This window comes from Choloepus didactylus, chromosome 6, assembly GCF_015220235.1.
Source record: "Choloepus didactylus isolate mChoDid1 chromosome 6, mChoDid1.pri, whole genome shotgun sequence".
In the NCBI taxonomy this organism is placed as follows: Eukaryota; Metazoa; Chordata; class Mammalia; order Pilosa; family Megalonychidae; genus Choloepus; species Choloepus didactylus.
Window position 1 is genome coordinate 143,474,995 of NC_051312.1, and position 22,400 is coordinate 143,497,394.

Consider the following 22,400-nt stretch of genomic DNA (forward strand, 5'->3'; position numbering starts at 1 on the left):
CCAAAGTTAAACTATACATACAGTGAGTGCACCTAGCTTACTTACCCTAATTTAGGGCCAAATTTGATGCATAAGCTACTTAATAACTTACCTAACTGCTATTGTTTGGCTAGGTGATCAAGACCTAAATCCCCACTGAAAACACCACCACCACCAATAACAAACAGCTAAATACTCAATGAAGTATTCCAACAATAAATTAGTTTATAACCTGGGTGGAGATTACATTAATTTTTGCTTTAGTTATTAAAATGTACATGTATGATTTGGGAACTTTTCAATATATATGTTAAGTTTGATGTGCCCAAGGCATATTACTGTGGTATATTACTGTGGTATTCAAAACTCAAAATTATCCATCATGACTGAAAACAGAATTGTGATTATTTTCTCTCAGATAATATTTCAAAGAAAACATCTTCATAATTCTTAATGAAAATTTGTGCTTGCTTCTGGAACCTATCAGGTTTTGTGAATTAATTACTTGCAATTGCTAATCAGGAGTTCCTAATAATCATAACCACAATTTATTTACAATCACTAACAGTAATAAATATTGAATGCAGAGCTTAAAATCATTTTTAAAACCATGCAAAATGTTACAGCCATTGAAATGATATTTAAATAATTTAAGCCCTTTTCTTTCATTGACAAATTTAATATTGAAGCAATTTGGAACCTAATTTCCTTTGTAATTTCAAATAGTTCAAAATCACAAAGAAGCCCTAATGCAGACAGCTTGTGCACTGTTAGAGCAGTCAGTCACAGGGCAGCAGTTTAGGTCCCACTACAAAGACACATCATCTAGAAATGGACAGAAGTGCCTGGTCTGGGGAGACAGAGATGGAGGTGTAACATAATAATGTTTCTGCATTTTCCAATATCCCCCAACTCTTCCAACTTTGACAGTAACTATGTGCATCCCTGCACATCCTCTCCCAGTTCTATGTCTTCAGTATCTTTCTCCAAGTTTCACTTCATGGGACGTTGCACCCAGAGAGACAAATGTTAAGAAACAGTTAACTTTGTTAGCAATCTTGTGCATGTAGTCTCTTGGTTCCAAGCCTTCTATGTTCTTTGTCTATGTCCACTATAAAACCCTGACTTCCTTTCTCATCAATGCGGACCATCATGGCAAGGAATTGCTATCTGTCCTCCTGCAGCCAAGGATGAGGACTCCACGTAAGCCCCCAATAAATGCTCTACCTTACTTGCCAAGCTGGACTTGTCCAAGTCATTCTTTGTTTATTGTACCCTCACAGTTTGGTGGAAGGCTGTTATTACACAGCCCCTCACCTTACTCGGAACAGGGGGCTTCTGCTTGGAACAGTGACCATTAGTATTCCCTGCCTGGCTTCCTACCAACACAAACGGTAGCACCTGAAGCTGTGCACTGTGCTCCTTGGGCACTTGAAATGCACAGCCCTCCACAGCCCTGTGGGCACTTGTCCACAATTGGTACAGCCCCTTCTCATGTGTCTGCTGAATACATGGACTCACGCATCCCCACAAATGCGTGAGACACCTTTATAAAGTCTCATGCTATTTACAGATATCTTCTGCTGTTTGTTTCCCTAGAGAATCCTGACTAACACAAAGGGGGTGAATGTCAATAAAACAAAGATTTCCAATTTCATTTGATTTCATGGAGCTGGCATAAAAAAAGGATAAGACAGATATACATGACAATATCCATGTCTTTAAGGAATTCACCTATTTACAGATGCAAAACTTCCAAATATTAAGTAGCTATAAAATAAACGTTTTGAAAATATTTCACACCCAATTTTCTTATAAGAATTTTGAAAACACTAGGTTTGAATTTAAGCAATTTTAATGACAAATATCATAAAATGTGATTTTAATTAAAAGAGCGATTATGTTTTCCATGTAATAGAGAAATATATGTTCGATCTTCTACTTTGGAGCCTGGTGACTTTAGTGAAGTGAGCCAGGTGGTTGCCTGACCCACACCTCACCAGGGTGTGCTGGTGATGAGGTTATAGTATTTGGAACACAAGATGTGTGCCATGCCTACAAGACACATTTTATTTTTCTTAAGTACCAAGGATTTATAGACATAGATGTTATATACCATCTTTTATGCCTTATTAAAACTTGAACATTTAAAAATATGTGCTTTAGAGTGGAATAAAAAACAATTTTGAGCTATTTACCAGGCATATCAAGGATAGAAGTAGATAGTAGCCATTCAGTTTCTGCTTAGGGAATAAGTGTTTTCAACAAAATTATGACTGTGTGATGAGTATTATAACAAATATCTATATCACATGATTGATCTCACAGTAATAATTTAATCATATTTAAGTAACATTCTTACCTGTCATTATTTTACTCTAACACTGTATTATATGAGAATATTTTAAAACTTTTCAAAACACATGATGCATTTTGATAAGCATAAAAATTACAGATACACTAACTACAACTCCAAGGGATTATGTCTTCCAAGGAACATTTCTACATGCAGAAAGAACACTACTGCAATATGTTATTCACTTACATTATCGATTAAGGCCCAAAATACAGAACACTAACCATTAGGAAAAGAACAATAACCATCAGGAAAGAACCCTAAAATTTTCTAGAAATATTTACAACTTTATGATGTCCACAACTTTTGTCACCCCTCCTGTTTTAGTGCAGTTGTAAGTAGTTACATAGGAAAGGGCCCAATGTAATTGTTTCAGAGAACTACTGACCTTTCCAGGATATAAGATTCCAATGCAGTCAACTTGCAACCAAGTATTGGCTGGAGTTCTGGTGGAATAATGGCATGTTGGGCCCTCAGTGTTGGTCTTCGTCACTGGCATTTTGGACATTCAGTGGCAGTGCAAACTGTTTCAGCCTAGGAAAGTGAGAGGCCATGCTGCTGGGCCCATGGGTAGCCTCCACCTTTGACACCATGAAAACATCGTTCATGTGCACATAGCATCAGTTCTGCATTGCTGGTGATGAGGACTGGCTTTTGACAACTGGCTAAGCCCCATTTTATCCACTTGGTTTTAGTGCCTCTTCTATAGTGATTAATTTCTGATGGGTGTTACAGGTGACAGTAAAGTCTTCAGACTTCAGGCACAACATAATATGTCCATCCACATGTGTCTATCTGACACAACTGTGCCCTTGATATTCTAAACCATTTGATTCCAGACCCTGACATTGGCCACTGTATTGGCCAAGGTGAAGAATTGTAGATTCTCCTATCAGGCCACATCTTCTACTACAAAGAGTAAATAACCAGGTATCACATTCACTGTACCATCTATCAGGAGGATTTTTCCCTCTGTACTGCCTTTCAAAGACTTCCTTGAATACCTTTTCATCTTGTACCCACACACAGCAAACCCATGCATAAGCCTAGCTCAGGATATCTCCTTCTCGTTCTTCTGGCCACAGTGAACACAGACGTGGCCATAGGAATGTGCGTGGGAAGCAGTGCTGGTGGAAGAACGTTGGACGACATGGTGGTCTGTGACACTCACTCACGCGGCCTGCTGATGCCCTCTGGTTTGTTGGGAAAGAATCTTAATGGGCAATTTTCCTCCATGGGTCCCATATGACTCAGGAATTAGAGGTCTGATAATCCCAGTTCTTAATGGACAGTTCAAGAAATGTGCTGAATTGGTGTCTGATGATCAAAACTCTTAAATCTCTCAAAGCACCATAACAATGAAAAAGCTAATTTTTAATTGGGTCCTGATGGGGAGATTCTCATGAACTCAACACTGAACGTTTTCCCATCACTGACAACTTCAACAATTAAAACCCATTGGATTATATGGCCCAAGGGCAGGGCTGCAGAGCTGCCTGCTGCAAAGCCCTTTCCTGCTCAGAGACCCACTCAATACAGGCATATATCCACGTCACCCAGTGTATGGCTGAGAGCAGTATTCCTGAGAATGGAATAGTTTGCCTCCACAACCAAGAGTTCCATCAACTTCTGCGACCTTCTTTGTGATAGAAGATGCAAGGCAAGATAAAGCAATTTGTTTTTAGTTTGGGTGATGAGAAACAGGTTGTTTAAAGGAGAAATATTAGGTTGAATATATGGTAAGAGAATAAAAATATTAAAAATCGATGGAATTGTACTATATATACAGTGAATCCTAAGTTAAACCATGTACTTCATTAATAGTACAATTATAAAATCATGACATCAATTATAACAAATGTACTACATCAATACAAGCTTTAATAATAGCATGGCATATGTGTATTCTGTATTTTATGCATGATTGTTCTGTAAACCCAGAACTTCTCTAATAAAGAAAAGCTGCCTGTGACAATAACAGAGGGAGTGAATGTCATGCAGAACAAAGAAAACTGATGAACTGTCTGAAATTGAAGAAAACTAAAAAGACATAGAACTAAATGCAAAGGATGAACCTGGATTGTCTCATGGATTAAAAAAAAAAAGGACATAATTATTACAATTGTTTATATTTGTATGAGCACTGAATTTTAAACATTAAATTTCTGTCAGGATAACGGTACTGTGGTTACTAATAAAGTGACGGAAGAGCATAGAGGCATTCTGCACACTGTATTTGCAAAATATTTCATAAATAAAAAGTATTAAAAAACAAATTAAAATAAGAATTACAAATGGCATTATTTTGGTGACATTGGACAGTACAAAAACATCAAATTCTCAAATTACTTGCCTTAATATTTTTTATTATTATATTTTATCAAATATTATTTCTAATAATAAATATTTTATTTCTGTCATTGAAACAAAAAAATCCAATTCAACTACTTTTCCTTGTCCACACAGAAAGGGTGATATTCTGAATACATATAAAGCAGTAGAAGCTTTGGAGAAATAAGGAACCATAGCCTCTATCCTACAGACATTTATTACCTTATTGATTAAGTACACCAGTGTTTCTAGGAACATCATTTATTATCATTAATATGCACCTCTTTTTATGATAAACCTCATGGAAAATAGAAATGGATAAAAATTTTCATCTGACTTAATGCACAGTATTTTTCTTTGTGTGACAAACAAAATTCACAATAAGAAATATATGCTAATTTGCAAGATATTTGATGCCATTTGTATAGTAAAGAATGCAATTTTTATAATATAAACTGCCTCCCTTTATTATAGCATGATATGTAATTTCTCCTGAGATATATGTTATTACTCCTCAAATTATCCTGTGTTAATGCTATTTTGGCAATAAGATATGGAGTAATAAATGACCTCTTCAGTATTGAAACCCTGGGAGGTTGGACAGCATGTGGAACAGTTTGGCCATTCTCAAAAGAGAACAAGAACAGTCAGAATGACAAAAGGAGGGGGTTATGAAAAATAGAACAAAGGACAGGACAAGATCTGAGAATTTGATTGTACTTTAACCTACATGCACAGTTTGTAAGAAAGACATTTCATTGAATCCTACTGTCAATACCAGTAATGATATTGATAAGATGAGATTGTTTCTATACTACCTGACTCACATTCTGAGGGGATGGGCTGCAGAATTAACTCTACCTCAGGGGCTAGATAATGCATCAAATTTGTCCATATTAGGACTACCGCACTGTGCCTCTGCCATATATAGAAGATCCCAAACAGCACAGGTATTTATTTACTTATCTAGACACTTTTATCAAGTGGTAAATAATATTATCAAAAGAAACTTCATGGAAAAAAAATATAAAGAAACTTCAACCTAGGTGAACTTTTTATATATATGGAACTGAAGTGAAAATCAAAGAGGCTGACAATGGAGTCACGAAATGGGGCTTGAATGAGCATTTAAACCAAAAGAGAAGGAATTAGCAAAGGTGCACATCTAGAAAACAAAAATGCAAATCATCAAGGATAAAACTCACAATCTTGAGTGGACATCAGATAAATGGTAAAATAATTATTTTAGATAAATTAAAATCATCTGACTTGTCACTTGATAGACCATGTCTTGGTCTGCCAGGGCTGCTATGAAAGATACCAGATGATGGGTTGGCTTATAAAACAAGAATTTATTGTTTCATGGTTTGGGAAGCTAGAAGTCCAAAATCAAGGTCTCAACAGGCCATGCTTTCTTCTAGAGTCTATAGAATACTGCTGTTGCTTCATGGCAATCCTGGCTTCCACATCTTGTATCTCTACCTCTTACACGTGGCTCTCTACCTTATTTTCTGACTTCATCTGGTTTATGTCCTTGACAGACTTAGGATTCTTCTGTGTGAATCCAAATTCCCTATGCTTATAAGACCAACAATGGTGTAACACATGGAAGCCAACAAAAACAGATGCGATTTAATTGTTACCAGTTCCTCCAGCCCTACTGGCTTTACTTTTCCTGAATATCAAATAACAAAACCATCAATCTACACAGAGAAGTCCTTGATCACCATGATATTTCTAGGGTCTTCCTTAAGGAAGAGGGCAGGAGGGGCATGGGGTTTCATTTTCCCATCTCTTTATATTCTAAATTCTAACTGAGTTTCGTCTACCGTTTCCCATTCACTATTTATCTCCTCTCATTGTTCTACCTGCTTCCCCACAAATGTGACCAGAGCTTGTCCTCCTTTGTTCCCCAAAACACTATTAATGATGTGTAGTCATTGCAAAGTGTAAGTTATCTTGCTGCTTTATGTACACTGGGGGATAATGACAACATGCTATGACACCAGTCAAAATTCAGGATGAAATGCAGTTTCTAAACCCTTACTGACCATCCCAACCAAGGACCTCTTACTATTGACAATTTGTCTCATTGGATCCCAGCATAATAACATATCACTGATCTACTCTCACTTCCATTCCCATATACTATAAAATACAAACACTGGCAAACATTCCAAATTCATTTTATTTTATTTTGCATATATCAGTTTTGTATTTAAGCCGATCATCTATCAACTATACTAACCCTACAAACCGCCTCTTTCCCACAAAAGGAACCATCAAAATGTTTTCACACACAAAAAGAGCTAAACACATGAGAGAAATTCATGTAGTCTCCTGGAACAAGACATAGTCAATTTCAAATTGAAAGGTATTCTCATCATTCATGTTTATTAGAAAAAAGTTAATAAAATAAAATAAAAGCAAATTATTCTAGAAACAGCAATAGTCTTGAATTCTGAAACCTATAATTTGCTCTAGACTTCTTCATTGAGAAGCTGTGTGAATTTAAATGAAGGATTTACCTCTCTGGGTTTCACTTTCCTATCTCAGCAATAAATATATATTGACCATCTATTGTGTATTTGTTTATATGGAAATTAAAAAAATCTCTTTGAAAAAAAATGTATACAGAATTACATTTGCAAGTGTGGGTTATTTTTGATAGTCTGTATAGGACCTTCTTTCTCTGTATAGACTGGCATTTGAAGGAGACATACACCTGCTCATTGGAGAAGGGAAAGAAAGGAGTGGAGGCATAGTGTTTGACTCATGCCTCCTGTAGCACATTACTACTGGCACCAGAGTCCCTAACTCCTATAATAATACAATGTCACCATAGCGTTACTTTATTCATACTTTGGAGAACCACTCATCAAATTACAGGATGAAAAAAAGAAAGTTAAAATGGCAATGAAAAAATAGATACAATGAAGTCCTTCCTTAACGTTACTCCCTAAAAGGAAAAGAGGGTAGAAGGAAATAAATTGGGCAAATGTAAGGAAAAGAAGACCTACCTTAACAAAAGTGGCAATAAATTATTGAGAGAAGGCTCAAATTTCTTCACAATGAAAATAAAGAATAGGATAAGAAAGTTGCTATGAAATATACAGTAACTAAACACATTGAACTACCTGTGGAGGAATTACCAGCAAAGGAGGCCCTATTTATGATCAAAATATTCTCCTACCTAAGGTTTTTTCTCATGGCCAGTTTAACATCTTTATTCCTCAAGCTGTAGACTAAGGGGTTCATCATGGGAACCACATTGGTATAAAAGACAGAGTAAATTTTACCCTCATGCATAGACCTGGTAGAAGATGGTTGGAGATACACAAATGCAGTTGATCCAAAGAACAATAAAACAGCCATTATGTGGGAACTGCAGGTGCTGAAGGCTTTGGACCTGCCCTCAGTGGAATTGATATGGAGGATGCTGCAGAGAATAAAACCATAAGAGATAAAGATGGTGAGACTGGGCACGATGATGTTGATTCCTCCCACAATGAACACCACAAGCTCACTGACATAGGTGCTCGTGCAGGAGAGCTGGAGCATAGGGGGGATGTCACAGAAATAATGGTTGATGGTGTTAGCATCACAGAAGGTCAGTCTCAGCATGCATCCAGTGTGGGCCATAGCACCAGAAAATGCAATAAAGTATGAGCCAAAAATAAGGTTAGTACATACTTTAGAAGACACCTCAATGTTATACAAGAGTGGATTACAGATGGCCACATAGCGATCATAGGCCATTGATGTCAGGACATAACACTCAGAAATAACAAAAAAGCAAAAAAAGTAGAGCTGTACCATGCAACCCTGGTAGGAGATAGTACTCTTCTTTGATAAGAAGTTGATCAGCATTTTGGGTGTAAAAACAGAAGAATAACAGAGATCTGTGAATGACAGGTTAAAGAGGAAAATGTACATTGGGGTGTGAAGGTGAGAATTCAGAGCAATTAGAGTTATCAAGCTCAAGTTTCCCAGCACAGTGACCATATATATTGCTAGGAAGAAGAAGAACAGAGGGATTTGGAGATCTGGGTGGTCTGTTAAACCGACCAGTATGAATTCAGTCACAACTGAGTAATTTCCCAGAGCCATTCTGTTATGAAGGATCTGTGGGGACAAGATAAAAGCATTATGTTAGAGGACAACCCAGATCTTCCCACAATATCTACCCCCACATGAGTGAGCTCTATAATGGGAATGTCTGAGACTAGCCCAACCTGGACCCATAGAATCTTCCATTATCCCTGACACCAGCTTCCCTTTATTTTTGTCCTTAAAGCTAGTTATACTAAAATCACTTAGAACTTATGCCCACAGTGTGAAGTCAAGTAGTGTCATAGGAAAACATAACAGCTGGAAAAAACAAGGGAAAAGAGAGAAGAATGATGAACTGGGGGAGAATCCTTCTCCATCAACTCATCATCTCTTCATTCACATGAACCCTCCCCTCAGCAATAAAACTGGAGGAAAGGCCCTGGAAAACTGGAGCTGCCTCTCATGCAGTTTAGTCACTGATTTGTGAACCATGAACATCATTTCAAGATCAAAACTGAGGAACCAGAATCCAGGAGAATTCCAGTAGCTGCCCCAAGCCAAAGAGTAAAAGCCACTTCTAGAGAATGGAGAGTTGCCTCCCTGGAGATGGAATCTACACACTGAGACATGGGAACTCTGAGGGCTCTACATCTCTGAAATTTCTCTGCTGTCCCCTCAGATTCTTCTACCTGACTCAGCTGTGTGTCAGGAGGGCAGAAAATGGGAGGCAAAGCAGCATTTCTTAATTGTTAGACTTCCACTCAAAATAAGGAGGATGTGTACAAATGGAATTCAGAAACTCACCCTCTTTGGGCCAGAAACTCTGAGCTTCCTGATCCCTCTTTTTTACACCTGTGTTCCTCAAAGAGCAATCTGAAACTCTGAGAATTTGGTTCCTTTGAATCCAATGGGATGCAGGGCTGACTTCACTTCCAATATGCCTTGGAAATCATTCAGAGCTACAGATATCTTCTAATTTTATCTATGGGCTCCCTCAAGCATCAGAGAAAAAAGGAGCATTCTTTAGCAAGAAGGTAGAATATTTAATATTGTTTTAATACTATAATGCACTTAGTTATAAATGGGTTTTAAACTTGCTCAGTCTCTTCTCCAGGGAACAGACTCTGTGAGTAATAGGGAAATAAGGGATTGTATTGAAACTCTAGAGGATGGGGTCTCTTTAGTTCCTTAGGGATGCAGTATTTTCCTCCAGTTTTCACTTCTTTCTAGGGATTGTGCATCCCCCAATACAGTGGTAAAATGGAACTCCCAAACCCTACTATCTTCATCACTGAAAGGGTATCTGTCATGTAGTTTTCTTTCCTTCTTTCTTCCCATGTCCTAAGGATAATTTTCACATGGGTTTTGGCTAAGGCTTCTTTACTTCTTTATTAGAAAATTCTCAAGGATTACAGTAACTGACTTCTTTCATGATATCACCAAATAATTTTTAATGCCTTACCTTCTGTGCTTTATTTCTAAAAAAACCTACTGAAAAGTTCTACCCCAATGTCCTATGGGTCCATAAACAATATTTCCATAACTGAGGTCATCACTTATGTGTCATTATCCTAGTTAAGAATCTAGGCTCTGGAGTTAGGGGGCAGCTGTTTGACTTTTACCTTGATAGTGACTAACTCTAATATCCTGAGAAAGTCACTTAAATCCTCTCTGCCTCAGAGAGTTTGTAAGACAGGGGTGGGAGTAATAGCTTCTCTTTCATTATGTGATCCTGATATGTAATTGAGCTAATATAAGTTAAGTGCTTAGAAAAATGCACTGCATATGGTAAATAATCAATGAATGTCACCTGTCACGATATGTTCCCATAACTTCCAATAGAGACTCCATCATAGCACTCATCACTCTACATTCTTTTTCTTTTAATTTCTGTGCTTCTCTATAATTAGAATCTCTGTGAGGACAAAGACCACTTCTCTTTTGATTGCTATTTTGCTCCTGGTCCTAAGTCCAGTAAAGAGTAAATAGTAGTGATTCAATGATATTTGTGGAAACTAAGGTTTCTTTGCCTGAAAACCTTCAGAATATTTTTTACATGTCTCATATGCTAAGCAATAGAGTCTATCTCTGTAATGTTCTCCATCCACTCCCAAAGCCACCACCTCTATTTTGCTGACCTGGATTACTGAACTGTATTGGCTTCTAACAATTACCCTAGAATTTCCTATACACTTACTCTAATTCAGCCATCCACACTGCTGCTATGAAAACACAGCTGTCTTTCCTTAACTCAAGACTGTTCAATGTTTCTTCACTGCCCCATGGCATTAGAAGTTTGTAAAATGTGTACATTTCCAAAACTATGGTTCTACCTTGGTTAACCTTAAAGGGGCATTTTAGTCAGACTTTTATTTGCTGATAATCCATAATAGAAATATTCTGATTGATTTAAGTATTTTGAGTATATTAATTATTATGCAAGATTTTACTTTCAGAAAATATAAAATAGAGAATGTTGGAGATTTTTTCCTTCCAGAGAAAGCATTGGGATAATGAACAATATATACTAGGCAACTGAAATAAATTATATTTCAAATTTAAGTATAAATCTGCACAAACTGTACTTCTCATAATAAATTACAGAGATTGTCATCAATGTTCATTGAAAAGGACCAAGAACTTCTGGGAAGATGGCAGAATAGGAGAGGCACAGCAAATTTATCTCCCATGGAATAACTAGAGAAAAGGTAGAAAATAACTGGGACAGTGGTTCCAGGGTACAAGTGGCCAGAAAAGGGCTTCTATAATATATATTGGGCACCTGGATGAAAAAGCAGAGAAATTATGGCTGAAAGGATGGGGTGAGTTTATTCTATCATGACCACCACTGGGGCTGACAGCTACATGCAGGCCAAGGTGGGAGAAGGAAGAGCTCTGCACTTCCACACTCCCAGTTCAGCAACCAGCTGGGAAGATAACCCTTCTCAGCCCTACAGCTGGGAGCTCCTATGGGGGAACCTGGGAACCAACAGACTTGTGTTGGCCTCACACAGAAATCTTGGTGCAGCAAGCAGTGCCTAACCCTGAGTTCTGAGGCAGGCCACTGGGGAGCCTGGCTCTGGGGAGGACTGGGTCCCTCCCATCAGGAGGAGAGGGGACACAGAGATAATCAGAGCAGATATAGTAATGATCAGAGGAGAGGGATGGTCTATGTGCCACTGGTTTTATTCTTCCTCTAAAGATGCCTGTGGTGTGCCTGGGTGGAGAGACAGGAATAAGACAGGGTGCCAAGCAGAAGCACCAGGAGGCTCTCCCTGACCCCAGTAGCCCATGGATGCATGGCAGGCAGGGATCTTGTGGGCCACCTAAAAGCACATGGTATCTACAGAATATACTGTTAGATCAAATTAAAAATATACTAGAGACACAGAACAGAAGATTTGAAGAGGCAAAGAAAGAATATGTGAAAAAGAGGATAAGGCACATGAATGGGAATGCATGAAAGAACAAATGATGAAAAGATGGAAAAATTTGAACTGGATCTCAGGGAAATGATGGACAATATGAAACATACAAATATAAGAATCATTGGTGTTCCAGAAGGGGAAAAGTAGAGTAAAGGGCTAGGAAGGGTATTTGAGGAGATAGTTGTGTAAAACTTCCCAACTCTTATAAAAGACATAAAATGCAAAACAAAGAAGCCCAATGTACAACAAATAGAATAAATACAAACAGACCAATTCTGAGATGCATACTAATCAGACTGTCAAATGATGAAGAGAAGGAGAAAATCCTGAAAGCTACAAGAGAGAAGTGATTTACTACATACAAGGGAAATGACATGAGACAAAGTACTGACTACTAAACAGGTGCCATGGAAGTAAGAAGGCAGCAGCATTACATTTTTAAGATTCTGAGAGAGTAAAACTGCCATCCAAGAATTCTTTATCCAGCAAAGTTGACCTTCAAAAACACGGGAGATTTTAAAATTTTCAAATACAAACAAATGCTGAGAGAATTTGTTAACAAGAGACCAGCCATGCAAGAGATACAAAAGAGAGCTCAGTAGGTAGAAAAAAAAACAAAACAAAACAGGAGAGCAAGCCCTGGAGAAGGGCACAGAATTGAAGAATATAAGTAAAGATAATTTAAAGGATAAAAAAAGAGGGAGGGAAAATATAGATCTGACAAATAAAAACCAAAGGATAAGACAGTTGGTTCAAGTACTGACTTTACAGTAACTTTGAATGTGAATAAACTCCTCATTTAAAAGATACAACTGGCAGAATGGATTAAAAATATGATCCATCAATATGTTGCTTACAAGAGACTCATCTTAGAAACAAATTCACTGAAAGTGATAGGATAGAAAAAAATATTCCACTGTTATATAACTGAAAGAAAGCAGGGGTAGTCATCCTAATATTGGACAAAATAGACTTTAAATGAAAATATGTCATAAGAAACAAGGTAAGACACTATATATTAATAAAAGGAACAATTCACCAAGAAGAAATCACAATCATAAATTTTTATGCACTCAACCAAGGAGTTACAAAGTATATGAGGCAAACATTAGCAAAACTGACAGCAGTAAGAGCTGTTTCAGAAATAATAGTGGAAGACTTCAATATACCACTCTCTTTTGTAAACAGAGGGACATTTTATAAAATAATTGGTTAGTATCCTGAAAGACTGAATACCATGTCAGTCACAGAATACTGAGAAACAGTCCCAAATTGGAGAAAACTAAAAAGACATAACAACTGAATGTCATATGAGATCCTGGATTATCTAATGGATCAAAAAGTGGGATGCTGAGGAGCTGGGGGGAAATGCAGAAGTGTTGAACTTCCTCACCTGGATTGTTGCTGATGTTCTCACAAACAAGGAGGACAGGCGGGTTGATATGCCGAGCCCTCTATCATGGGACTTGCCTTTAAGAAGCCTGTTACTGCAAAGGAAAGGCTAAATCTGCTTATAATTTGGCCTAAAAGTCTCCTCCTGAGGTGTCTCTTTGTTGCTCAGATGTGGCCCTCTCTCTCTAGCTAAGCCAACTCTACAGATGAACTCACTGCCCTCCACCCTACATGGGACGTGACTCCCAGGGGTGTAAATCTCCCTGGCAATGCAGGATATGACTCCTGGGGATGAGTCTGAACCTGGCATCCTGGGATTGAGAACATCTTGACCAAAAGGGGGATGCAAAATGAAATGAAGTGAAGCTTTGGTGGCTGAGAGATTTCAAATGGAGTCAAGAGGTCACTCTGGTGGACCTTCTTATGCACTATATAGATAACCCTCTTTAGGTTTTAATATATTGGAATAGCTAGAAATAAATACCTGGAACTATCAAACTGCAACCCAGTAGCCTTGACTCTTGAAGATGAGTGTATAACAACGTAGTTTACAAGGGGTGACAGTGTGATTCTGAAAACCTTGCAGATCACACTCCCTTTGTCCAGTATATGGATGGATGAGTAGAAAAATGGGGACAAAAAGTAAATTAAAAATAGGGTGGGGTGGGGGGATGCTTTGGGTGTTCTTTTTTTACTTTTATTTTTTATTCTTATTTTGATTTTTTCTGGTGTAAGGAAAATGTTCAAAAATAGATTGGGGTGATGAATGCATAACTATATGATGGTGCAGTGAACCATGGTACTGTGAACTATATGATGCTACTGTGAACCTGTGCACCATGGATGACTGTGTGGTACGTGAATACATCTCAATAAAACTGAATTTAATTTAAAAAAGTGGGGGGCAGGATAGGAACGACTGGTGATATTAGAATATGATGTGAAACTTAAGTAACATTAATTTTCTGGTTTGGGTTTTAATACTATAATAATAGTACTGTTGTTGCAGAAGGAAGCTGGGGGAAGAGCACAGAGGAATTCTACACACCAGTCATGCAAAATTCTTGTAAATAAAAAGTGAAAGATACAAGCAAATTTAAAATAAAAATTGTTTATGGTATTACATTCATTTCATATTGACAGCAAAGAACTTTAAACTCCAAAATTACCTGTCTCATTTATTATTGTTGTAGTTATTTTTATTATATTTTCTTAAGGTTTACTTACAATAATAAATATTTTATTGCTGTTATTGAAAGAATATAATCCAATTCAACAATTATTCCTTGTCCCCCCAGAAGGTATGCCAATCTATATATAAAAAGCTGGAGAAGCACTGCAGAAATAAAGGAATTAAAGCATGTATCCTGAAGACATTTGCTATCTTATTGAGACAGTTAAGATACCAAATGTCTCTGGGAACAAAATTTATTGTCATTAATTTACACCTATTTTTTCATGATAAACCTCAGTAATAAGTAAATCAATGGCTAAAAATTTCATCTAATAGTGTACAGTACTTTTCCTTATATGTCAAATAACACAATTCACCCTAGGAATGATATGCTTTTTTTGCAACGTATTTGATGTCCTTGTAGGAAGTAATGAATGCAATTGTTATAATGTCAACTATACTCTGTCCTTATTATAACCTCATATACATGTTGTTTCTCCTGAGATACATGGTATTTCTCTTCTAATCATCCTCTGCTAATGCTGTTTTGGCCATAAAAGGTTGAGTAGTAAGTAAACTCTTCAAGATTGAATGCACAGGTAAGTTAGAGGCTCTCAGCAGCAAGTGGCATGTGGTACACTTTGGAAATTCTCAAAAGGGAACAGGAAAGTAAGAATGACAAAAGGAGGGTAGTAAAAAAGAAAATACAGAACAAAAGAACAAGATCTGGGGATTTGGTTCTCATCAAGTTGCTTGCACAGTTTGTAATGAAGGTATTTCTTCAATGCTATTGCCAAGAACATTAATGATGATGATAAGAACAAGACTGTTTCTATACTACTCAGTACTCATGAGTTGAGGTGAGTGGACTGTGTCACCTCTAACCCAGGTGATAGGGAACTTACCACATTTGTCCAGATTATGAACAGACCACTGTATCTCTGCAACAGAGGATCCTAAATTGCACAGGTCCTCATTTACTAATTTAGAGACACTTTTTTTTAAAGCTTAAACTTTTTTTTTTCCAAATAGAGAGGGAAAAAAAAGAATATAAAATGAAACAAAAAGAGGACCGTAGTCTAGGTGAACCATTTTCTAAAATTAGAACCTAACTGAAAATCAAGCAGGTTGGTGTTAGGGTCAGGGAATGGGGTATGAGTAGTCATTTAAAGCTAAGTGGGCAGTAATTACCAATGTAAACATCTAGAAAACCAAAAGAAAATCACCAAGGATAAAATTCACATTATCTAAATATTTAGTGGAAATAAGAAAATAGTAAAATAGTAATTAAAAGTTATCTTAGAAAAGGTTGAAAGCGTTAATTGCTAGACAATGTGCTGATTTGCCAGGGCTGCTATGATAAAAACTATGCAATGGGTTGTCTTATCAAACAATAATTTATTGTATCATGGTTTTGCATGCTGGAAGTTCAAAATCAAGATCTTCACAAGTCATATTTCATCCTGGAGTCTGTAGCATTGTGCTTTTCTCTTGCTGGCAATGTTGGGTTTCCTTAACTTGTACCTGTGTCTCTGCGACATGGTGATCATGCTTACTATCTGGCTTCTTCTACTATCTGGCTTCTTCTACCTTCTACCTTGCACTTCTGGCCTCCTTTACTGATTGTATCCAACTTCTTCTGCTTATAAGGACACCAGTTATGTGGACTGAGGCCACCCTGATTCAATTTGGCCTCATCTAAATAGTGTTTTTGAAGATCCTACTCACAAAGGAGACCATACTTTAACTAACAATAACATCTCGAAAGGCTCTATGTACAAATGGGCTCACTCCCACAGGAACATGAATTAAGACTTGCATATATCTTAAGGAGGACAAGATTCAATCCCCAACAGAACAGAGTAAGGATTTTTAGAGTATTAATCTCTTACCTATATTCTTAAAAGAGAAATACTCTACCACCCTATCCTAGAAAAGACATGGCCACAATTTTATTCAAAAATGTTTCCTTAAAATAATAATGGCTCTCCCATCTGCATTTTAGGTTTTATAGCTTATAATTCATATGGGATAATATATGCATGCCAACTAGAGCAGGCATGATTTACTTGTGGCCAGATCCTCTAGCCCTGTGACTGTAAGAATTCTTTAACAACAATCCTGTGATCTCCATAAAGATTGTGGAAGCTCCAATAAGGCAAGGGTAGAAGTGGGCAGGGGATACATCAGAATGTAATTCTTTACATTCTAAATTCTAACTCTGGTTGTTTTCACCATTCACTATTTTATTTCCTGAAGTTTCTGTACTTTTCTAGCTGATCCCCTGCCCAAAATATGACCAGAGATCTTCCTCTTTCATTCTCAAAAAAACTACTAACATATATGTCATTGTGAAGTATAAATTTTCTCCAGGCTTTATAGACAGTGAAGGATAGTGACATCAAACTATGACACCAGACACAAAATCAGGGTGAAACATGGTTTCTAAATGCTTCATGACCATTCCCTCCTAAGGACCTCTCATAAGTGACCATGTGTCTCTTTGGTCCTGGCGTAATGACATATCACTAGTCTCTTTTCTCTTCCATGCACATATTCTCCTAAATACAAGCACCAGAAAACACTCTGAAGACATTTTATTTTCTTATGCAGAAAAAATTGGTTTTCTATTTAAGAGAACCATCTTTAAACTATACTAACCCTATAAACCACCTCTTTCCAAAAAGAGGAACAATCAAATTGTTTTCAAATATGAAAATAACAAATAACTGAGAGAAATCCATACATCCTCTGGGTACAAAGTACGATAAAATTTCAAACAAATATATTATACTTCATGGCTACTGAAATGAAAATAATTAAATAGACTAGCACAATGCATACCACAAAGAACAAAAGGTTTGAATTCAGGACCCTCAAGTTCACCCTAGGTTATTTCCTTGAGAAGCTGGGTGACTTTAATTGAATCATTAATGTTGCTGGGTTTTCTTCTTCCATATAGCAACAATCATACACTGGCCAACTATTATGGATATTTTGGGGGTGTAAGTAAAATAAACACACTTTTTAAAACAAGCCTAGTACATCACATTGACAACTGCAAAGGGGGTTTTCCTTGATTGTCTTTATGAAATCTTCATTCTCTTGAAACACTGGCATTTGAAAGAGACACTCTCCTGCTTAGTGGAGGGAGGAAAGCTGCAAGTGATGACATATTGTTTCATATGTGCTTCCAATGGCACATTCCAACTGTCACATGACAGCAGTCACCCTAGTGTTTCTTTATCCAATCATTGCAGAACTGTCCAACTTATTCCAGGAGAAAAAAGAAGAAAGTTCACACTGACAACAGAAAAGTAGATGTAATGAATTCCTTCCTTAAGATTATGCTCAGACATGAAAAAAGTGAGAAGAAATTGGACAAATAGTGAGGAAGACAAGAACACCTACTCTAAAATGAATGGAGATAAATTATTGAAAGAAAGCTCAAATTTCCTTCAAAATGATAAGAATGAAGTAGGATAAGAAAGCAGCTAACAAATATATTGTAAATAAACACACTGAACCTCCTTGTCCTAAAACTATTTGGACAGCAGATCCTATTTCTAAGCAAAAATTTTTTCTACTCAGGGTCTTTCTCATGGCAAGTTTAACACCTTTGTACCTCAAGCTGTAGACTAAGTGGCTATCAAGGGATCCACACTGGAGTAAAGGACAAAGGAGGTTTTTGCCACATTCATAGACATGTAAGAAGATGGCTGTAGTTACACTAATGCAGTTGATCCGAAAAATAAAGAAACAGCCATTATGTGGGAACTGCAGGTCCTGAAGGCTTTGGACCTGCCCTCAGTGGAACAGATGTGGAGGATGCTGCAGAGAATGAAACAATAAGAGGTAAAGATGGTGAGAAGGTCACGATGATGTTGATGCCTCCCACAATGAAGACCACCAGCTCACTGACATAGGTGCTTGTGCAGGAGAGCTGGAGCACAGGGAGGATGTCACAGAAATAATGGTTGATGATGTGGGTGTCACAGGTTAGTCTCAGCATGCATCCAGTGTGGGCCATAGCACCAGAAAATGTCACCAAGTATGAACAAAATGTAAGGTAAGAGCACATTTTAGAGGACAAGGCAATGTTATACAAGAGTGGATTACAGATGGCCACATAGTGATCATAGGCCATTGATGTCAGCACATAGCACTCAGAGATGGCAAAGAAGCAGAGGAAGTAAAGCAAGGACATACACTCCTGATAATAGATAATCTTCTTTGATGAGAAGTTGATCAGCATTTTGGGTGTAAAAACAGAAGAATAACAGAGGTCTATGGAAAACAAGTTAAAGAGGAAAAAGTACATGAGGGTGTAGAGGTGGGAATTCAGCCCAATTAGAGTTATCAAACCAAAGTTTCCCTGCACAATAATAATATATGCCACTAGAAACAGAAAGAAAAAGAGGGACTTGAGGAGCTGAATGGTTGCTAAACCCACCAGAATGAATTCAGTCATAAAATAGCAATTTCCAGGAGAGACCTGTGCGGACAAGAGAAACGGTTTGCATTATAGGGCAACACAGATCTTCATGCAAAATCATCTCCCACATGAGTGGGTTCTAGAGTGAGAATGTCTGAGATTAGCTCAAACTGAACCCATAGAATCTGCTTTTTCAAGTAATACCAAGAGACACAGATTTCCCAGTACTATAGTTCTTAAGTCTGTATATAATAAAGAACACCTAACACTTACCCAACAGAGTAAAGGCCAGTGCTGCCATATAAAAACATGACAACTGGAAAAATCAAGGGAGAAGAGAGAAGGAAGATGGACCAAGACAGAATCCTTCTCTCTCATCTCACCATCTCTTCTTTCACAGGAAACCTCCCCTCAGCAGTAAAACTGGATGAACAGGCCCTGGCAATCTGGAGCTGCCTCTCATGCAGATTAGACACTGTTGGTGTGGGAACCATGAACATTGTTTCTAGTTCAAAACTAAGGGACCTGTGTCTGGAAAGAGTTCGGTAGCTGACCCAAGTCACAGAATAAAAGGTATATAGAGAGAGAGACGTGAGAGTTGCCTCCCTGGAGAGGGAACCTAAGCACTGAGATATGGGAACACTGAGGCCCTGTGTCTCTGAACATTCTCTGCTGCCCCCTCAAACAGATTCTTCTATCTGATTTTCTTTTGTGTCAGGACTACACAACATGAAGAAAAAGCAGCATTTCTTACTCTCTTGATTTCCATCTCAACAGGGAGGACACAGTACGAATGGAATGGAGGAACTCACCCTCTTTAAGTAGAAAATCTCCAAGCTTCTTGATCAGTATTATTTACCTCAGTGGACATTGAAGGGCAATTTTGAACTCTGAAATTTTAATTTCTTTGACTCTAAGAGGACGCTGACCAGACAATTTCCAATATGACCTGGAACTCATTCTGATTTGATTTTTACATTGAGCCTCCACAAGCAGCAGAGAAACCCAAAACATTGTTTAGTAAAGAGGCAGATTTTGATTTGGTTTAGTGATAAAATGCACTTTGTTATGAACAGGTTATAAAACTTGTTCAGTCTCTCCTCCAGGTATCATGTTGTATGAGTAACAGAGAAAAAAAAGGATTGTAATTACAAGCTAAAACACTAATTTTCATTAGTCTTTAAGGACTCAATAATTTACTCTTTTTTCACTGCATTCTAGAGAGTGTACATCCCATAATGCAAAACAAAATTGGAACTCCCATATCTCTACTATCTTCATCTCTGAAGGGAATTCTGTCTTTTACCTTGTTTTATGTCATTCTTTCATCCCATATCCAAAGAAGTGTTTCCATATGGGTTCAGTCAAAATGTTCCTTTAATATTTATTAGAAATTTCTCAAGGATAGCAATAAATTATTTAACTTGTTGTCTCTTCTGGGATATCTCCAAATTAATTTTAATACTTTGCTTTCCTGCTACTGTCTTTATTTCTAATCACCTACTGGAAATTTCTATCTGAATATCCTTAATGGCAAAAGAACAGATAGTCCAATAGGACAGAATATTGAGTCACTAAAGGACCCACACATATAGTGACAATTGATGTGGACAAAAGTGCAAAGTCAATTCAATGGAGAATAGATATGCTTTTCCAACACTGATGTTGAACAAAAAGCTAACAATGTGAAAGAAGAATTAGAACAAAAAGAAGAAAGTAGAGGAGGTAGAGGAGAAAAATGAAAATGAGGAGGAGGAGCAGAAGGAAGGAGAGAGGGGCAAGAAGAACCTCCATCCATACCCAACACCTTTAGCAAAAATGAATCATATAACACAATAGAAAAAGAAATCAGTAAAGCTTTTAAAAGAGATCAAAAGAGGTGTGCTCTGTGCATACCATTAGGCACAGATTCCTAAAATAGAACACCAAAAGCCCAAAACACCAAAAAGCACAATTTAAATGCTTAAATGGGTTGCTAGTGAAATGAAAATCATTTCCTCTGCGAAAGACAGTATTAAATGATAGAAAAGATAAGCCACTGACTGGTAGATTATATGAGCTAATCATATATCTGATAAAGAACTTATATTCATAAAATATAAAAAACTCAAACTCTTAAAGAATAAAAAAATTAGCAACCTAAAAATTAAATGAGTAAAAGTGTGAACACTTTACCAACAAAGATATGTGGATGGAAAAAAAAAAAAAAAAAAACACATGAAGAGCTGCTCAACATCATTATTCATTAGGGAAATGCAAACTGAAACCTCGATGAGATGCCATTACAAATGTATTAGAATGAGCAAAATTAGAAAAAATAAAACTGACTATGTCTAGTACTAGTAAGAATGTGGGGCAACTGGCATCCTCATACATTATTGGTGAGAATGAAATATGATATGACTAGTCTGGAAAACTGTCCCAATCCAAGGTATTTACCAAAGTAAATGAATATTTTAGTTCACACAAAAACTGTGTACTAATTTTTATATTGGGCTTGTTTATTCTTCTACTGGATGAAGGATCAACTATAGTACATCTGTAAAACAATAAAGTGGAATGAATTACTGACACATGTAACAACATAGATGAATCTCATATTCATTATGCTAAGAGAAAGAAGTCAGAATAAACAACTATATTCTGTATGAATCCATTTACATGACATTTAGGAAAAGGCAAAACTATAGCAACAGAAAGCAGACATGAGACATCAAAGGTCTGGGAGTGGGAGGAATGTTTGATGTTTGACAATGCTACCAAGTCCACTCAACTGGACAGAAAAGTCACTTCAACAAAGGTTGCTGGGGAACTGGATATCCATATGAAAAAGAAAGAAAGAGGACCCTGTTCCAGTTTGCTAAAGCTGCTGTAAAACAATATACCAGAAGTGGACTGGCTTTTAGAATGGGGATTTATTAACTTAAAATTTACAGTTCTAAGGCCATGAAAATGTCCCAGTTAAGGCATCAACTAGATGATACCTGGACTCTGAAGACAGGCTGCTGGTGTCTGGGTTCCCGCTATCAGATGGCAAAGACATGGCTGGTATCTGCTGCTCCTTTACTTCCGGGTCTCATTGCTTTCAGCTTCTGATTCCAGTGACCTTCTCTCTGAGCTTCTGTGGGTCCTCTCTTAGTATCTCCAGGGCTTTTCCCTTCAAGATCTCTGGGTGTTTCTGTCTGAACTCTCTCTGTTTTTTCCATCCTTTACCTCTCAGAAAGGACTCCAGTAAAAGGAGTGGGTGGGTCA

At 37.3% G+C, this 22,400-nt stretch overlaps 1 protein-coding gene and 1 pseudogene across 1 annotated transcript; both read right to left on the reverse strand.

Annotated features, from left to right (window-relative positions):
• Positions 1–7,855: 7,855 nt before the first annotated feature.
• Positions 7,856–8,785, reverse strand: LOC119536425 (olfactory receptor 8B3-like). Its single transcript, XM_037839206.1, has one exon. It carries the CDS (start codon positions 8,774–8,776, stop codon positions 7,856–7,858), a length of 921 nt encoding a protein of 306 aa, XP_037695134.1. The 5' UTR covers positions 8,777–8,785.
• A 7,483-nt stretch (positions 8,786–16,268) lies between these two features.
• On the reverse strand, positions 16,269–19,648 carry LOC119537400 (annotated as a pseudogene).
• Positions 19,649–22,400: the final 2,752 nt, after the last annotated feature.